General features: G+C 36.2%; 1 protein-coding gene across 1 annotated transcript; it reads right to left on the bottom strand.

Annotated features, from left to right (window-relative positions):
- Positions 1 to 400: 400 nt before the first annotated feature.
- Positions 401 to 880, bottom strand: LOC145297050 (uncharacterized). Its single transcript, XM_080143276.1, has one exon. The coding sequence runs from the start codon at positions 878 to 880 to the stop codon at positions 401 to 403; it is 480 nt and encodes a 159-aa protein (XP_079999402.1).
- Between the last annotated feature and the right edge of the window lie 5,060 nt (positions 881 to 5,940).

The following is a 5,940-nucleotide window of genomic DNA, read 5'->3' on the forward strand; positions in this document are numbered from 1 at the left end:
TTGAGAACGCTACATAAAGCTGGCCATGAGTAAAGCATGGCTTTGGTAAATATATGCCAACTCTATCAAAAGTCTGACCTTGAGCTTTATTTATTGTCATTGAGTATGAGAGGCGAACTGGGAACTGAGTGCGATGAAGAACAAAAGGAATATTGGCATCGCTAGGTTTCAGTTTTATCCTTGGGATAAGTACTCTCTTATGAGCGTGTGAACCGCTGATTATTGATGCCTTGATGCTGTGCTCGTGAAGCTGAATGACCTCTAGTCGAGTGCCGTTACACAGTCCCTGAGTTATGGAGAGGTTTCTCAGTAGCATAATTATTGCTCCAATTTTTAAATTCAACATATGAGGAGGCATGCCAGATGGAGTGAGAGAGTTAATGAATTCCATTGGATAATTTTATGCTTCCTCGTCATTATCGCAACTTACAGAATCAGTGCTGAGGTACGTTTTATTTTCCGTTGGCAACATTCTCAAAATTTCCTCATTGACCGCTAAGCATTCAGAATTCTTTGGAGATAGGATTACTCTTGCTTTCATCTCTTCAGCCGTACAGTTGACAAACACCTCCGATATCAAAGAGCCATTACATGTGCACATTTCAGGAATGTCAATAACATCTGGAGCCACTTCATCAAGAGAACTCTGGAGTGATCCATTGCCCATTTGCAGAAGCCATCTTGAAAACTCCTGTTCATCGGAATTTGCTCTCATGTTCTGTGTGAGGCTCATGTGATGAAAGCTGTGCCATAAGTATGAGCGTTTGAGGCACACATCTAGCACAGCAGCAGGAGGAGCTCTCGGGACAACCGGAAGTACTTGTCTGAAGTCGCCTCCAAGTAAGATTACTTTACCACCAAATGCAGTGTGGGTGTTCATTATATCTTTCAAGCATTTATCAATGGCTTTCAGCGCATAGCATGGGATCATAGAAGCTTCATCAATAATGAAGACTAACTTGCATCAGAAAGTGTCCTTGCTCAGAGTTCGGTGGCACATGGCAGACACTTGTTTCACTTAGGGGAACCGGAAGCTTGAATATACTGTGCAAAGTTTTGCCGCATTTCAGCAGTGTTGCAGCAATACCAGTCCAAGCAGAAGTGTTTGTCTTAATGTTGTTAGCGTTAAGGTATTCATATAACTTGTTGAAACGATAGGTTTTTCCTGAACCACCGGGTGCATCCACATAAAACAATCTATTTTCTGTTTGCTCACCTTGATAATAATGATAACACTAACAACAACAATAATAATAATGATAATAATAATGATAATAATAATAACAATAACAATAACAATAATAACAATAATAATAACAATAATAATAATAACAATAATAATAACAATAATAATAGCAATAATAATAATAACAATAATAATAATAACAACAATAATAATAATAATAACAACAACAACAACAACAGCAATAATAATAATAATAATAATAATGATAATAATAATAATAATAATAAATTCAATTTATTTTCCATGCAGAAAATATTTTTGTGCTTGCCCCTTTCTATGTATTTATTTTGTGACATTTTCCCCATCATTAATGGATCCTAGGTTATCTTATAAGCAACTTATCTTATTCATATCACATGTAAAATAAAAATTAGGCTTCTTTTTTATTATGTCTTTTTTACGTGATTGTTAATTTTCGTGGTGAATTTTACAAAAATGTCGATCTACCTTTGGTTTGGTCCTGTATGGTGTACCATAATGATAGGCACAAAACAGACAACTCATGTAACAACAAATAGCCAACAACAATTAATATGGGGTGGGTGAACGATATTTATGCGAATGATAGTACCATCTATAGCAACACTTCAAAGGCCGCCAACAACGAAGATCTTTCTGATTCTCTCACCTCCGATCTTGACCGGTTGATACGAATGAGTTAAAAACGGATTGTTATCTTTAATGCACCCAAACTTCTTACCTTCGCAAAATATGGGCGAATTCTAAAAACGGAAGTGCAGAATTATCTCACAACGCTAAAAGATTCAATCTCATTTGAGAATGAAAGCGAATACACGCGCATCGGCACGTGACTGTGAATAAAATAGCCGTTGATAATTCGTGTTCCCAGACAAAAAAGTAATAAGGAAGAAAATGTCTCGTGTAAAATCGCCTCAAAATTGTTTAATTAAATATTATTAACAATAAACCAGCTAGATATATGACGCCATAAGAATGTACTTCCGCTCATCGTAGATTAAGAAGACAGATCTAGTATGTTTAGCTTTCGAAGTTATTCATTCTTCCACCCGGAGAAGAATGTAGCAGATCATACCAATATAATACCCCTATGTTAATATTTTAGTTTTCGTCTTAACCTTGACATTATCACAACAATCACAGTCAAATTGCAAACGCAATACTAACCACCTCCCGGACAAAACTATTCAACGACTGGATACAATAAGCCTAAAGTCATTAAGAATGATCAAAATACATCAATCTTTATCGAGAACAAATACCCAATAAATACAACACTCGTCTAGCTAAAACCACTGTCAGTAATTTCCCTCACTCTTTATCTGTGCTTAAATCAAAACGTAGATTCCATGAACATAGCTTTTTTTGAGAAGTGCACGCCTGTGGAATTCTCTTCCGTTTGCCTGTTTCCCATCTGACTACAACTTGGACGTCTTCAAGTCCAACATAAACAAATTGCTGATTAATCGCCTCCTTAAGTAAGACACTTTATCAAATCTCCAATACGAACTATTACTACGATATTATCCCATTGATTATTGTACACAAAATAACTCTTATCCCTTACGGGCCTTGATAAGTGGTGATCCCCATTTAAAAATAAAAACAAAAAAAACAGCTTTGAGGAAATTTTTTTTTTTAGAACTACACAAAACAGCTACGATTTTAGAAGCATACATGCAGCGAAATTTTATTACGATTTTAGAAGCATCGAAATAATGCAGCGAAATAAAAACGTTTGAGAAAGGTGTCGTTATTCATTTATTTTTTCTCATTAATATTCGAACGACATATTTTTGTAGAAAAAAAGGCGAAAACAATTGTATAGCGATTTCTTTTCATTACGCATTATTGGAAGTGTGTAAATTGCCTCTAAAGAATCTACATGAACTATTTAGACTATTAGACCGCTTCGTGTATATTGGTTAGCCAAAAACATTCATTCGTTTTCTGAATGCCATCTTTCCAGTCTACTAAAATCGTGTATCCTATTCTTCAAATTTTGTATTTGTTTAGCGATGATGAGTGTCTAATAAGCGTCCGGGTAGAAGAGTTATTATAGTTTTTCTTGTAATCTAGACCTTGAAATGCAAGATAAAGCAGATACCGCATTTATACATCGGATACCGATATCTGATTACTCTTTTATTAGAGGGAGAGGGGCGCCCGACTTTGGTCGGGTGTAAAATACGTTTAAATATGATATTTTAATTTGTCCAGATTTCGTATATATTACCATAGTTGTGATTTCAAAAAAAGAAAAATGTATTTGGGTGCCATCGGCTAGAATTGAAACCAAAGCATTTAAAGCTGATGACGTTACCACTGTAATAACGTGACGCACATGTGTTACAGAGAGAGAGAGAGAGAGAGAGAGAGAGAGAGAGAGAGAGAGAGAGAGAGAGGTGAGTAAACGTGGAGTGTAGACACGTTTACCAGAACCGAGGGTCAGCTGACCAGATTACGTATGAGTGACGTGGTCAGGTTGGCTAGATCTGGGAGATTTGATTTGGACACAGAAGACAACGGACGGCTTCCCGTTGTCTCCTCCTCTCCCCGGGGGAGGGGGGGCGAACGCTGACGTGTGTAGAAGAAGAACCCACACAGGCCGATTTCACTTCCACCTCCTGCAGGACCTCTGGGGAAAGTGAAATAAAAAACTATAAAACTAATTCCTTGTCTTGGAGTGATTGAATCTTCATCCAAAAACAGGTATCAAGTCTCCCTCCAGGATGAGAAATTTCCAGATGGTCCAACATCGAAGAAGCAGAGGTAGGTTCTGAAAATACATGTCACACACACGATTCCCTTTATGATAATCAAACACACAACCCTTTATATTAGAGACAATCATACGCACACAGAATCCTTTTATGGTATACACCAAACGTAAATGGTGCCCCTCAAAGATAACTCTATGTAACACATGAACTAATTCAAAATTAAAAATAAAATAAATTAAGATGAATCTACAAAATCTATAACGTTTTTTTCAATTTTTACCCCTTTTAGATTCTTTAAAAACTATTTTAGCTAGCTGAAGACACATAAAAGAACGAGCCGTAAAAAAATTCAATCATTTGTAGCCCCTAGTGCCGCTCTGCGATTTTTAGTTTCGGATGAGATAGAGTTTGAAAATGTGGTGACAGACATATAGCCTTTTATATATCAGATTATAAAAAGAAAACCTACACTATAGAAATCTGCATAAAAATGTTATGTGTATAAGTAGAATGCTTTAACAGAACGGGTGTGCCAGAAATTCTTGCACGATTCAAAAAATGAAAAATTCCAGTGAGATATGCTCCTCATTCTGCCCGACCAAAGATGGCCGACAGTGACCAAGTGAAATCTGTAATTAAACAAGATTACCGTTTGACAGCCAGACACATCGAAGGCATGTGAACATTTCTAAATCGAGCGTGGGAAATACTGTCATAAACTTGACTATGTTTTTAAATTTGATTTTTGGCGTCTCTTTCCCAAAATACAAACGAACGTTTTAGTAAGACCAATACAGTATGTCGCGTTATGTCGTGTTCTTTTACTGGTTCGATTATGGGAAAGGTTTTGCATGAAAAATGAATAATGTTTTTTATCACTACTTACAATTTAGTGTAGTAGGATTGGGACATTCTCTTGATATATTTCCGATGGAGTAAACTCCCTATCCCTAGCTTACACTTTTATGTCGTAGTATATAATTAAGCGTCACTAATATCTGAACACGATTCTATTTTGTTGGCCGAAGTTATAACCAACCAACTCGGGGATCTCAGCAGCAGGCCTGGAAGGTGGACACGATTTTCTTCGCTAGAAATTGGACACCTTCTGGGATTTTCATCATCATCACATTGTGACGAGCGGCTTCGCGGAGTATTTAAATGTTCCCCTAAACTGAAAAACAAACTTTGACCCTAGCGTGCACTTTGGACAAAAAAGGCTGGTCAACTGGGCGCAGTTAAATTAGATTTGTGCCACAGAATAAAGATATGTCCATTTTATCTAAGAGTCTGTTATGAACAAAGGTTTATCTATAGAATATACTGTTAAAAATTGTGGTGCCCGTAAAGTTATCTTATACGCAAAATTAAACAAGTAATTGGTTGGCAAAAGAAATAAGCAGAGTATTCAAAAAACGCAGTGGATATTACGACGTTAAATAACCGAATTCGAATCTTATGCACATCAAAATGAAACTTTAAATACTGGATACACGTTTTATAAATTTAAAGAAAAAATCATATTACGTAATGACGTAAAACCTTACATAAAAAGCGGACTCTCTTATTTGTAATATGTTGATGTTGGCATCCTGCGGGTGTTCATCGTAAATGGAGATACCCTGATATCATTGTAGCTGTTTAGTTAAAACTGAAAAAGTATTTATCTAAGCTAGCAGGAATGCCCGATGTAGCCCGGTTTTAAAATACGCTTATGCAGATTTAGTATATATTATTATAAAGTAAATTTGCTATCGATTTTTATCTATATAATTATAAAACTCAAATGACATTGTAACGAGCGTTGTAACCCCACACCCGGTTTAAGACTTCCGGTTGCGCATGCGTACATGCTAATATAACATACTGACCCAACGGGTCACGGGTAGTCTAGTATATTATAAAGTTGTGATTGCAAAAATAAAAAATATATATCCATATGACTTGGGTGCATCAGCTTGAGTCGAAACCGAAACCGAAACTTATGATATA

Source organism: Euprymna scolopes, chromosome 17 (assembly GCF_053919585.1).
Source record: "Euprymna scolopes isolate OS-2025 chromosome 17, ASM5391958v1, whole genome shotgun sequence".
NCBI classification, from domain to species: domain Eukaryota; kingdom Metazoa; phylum Mollusca; class Cephalopoda; order Sepiida; family Sepiolidae; genus Euprymna; species Euprymna scolopes.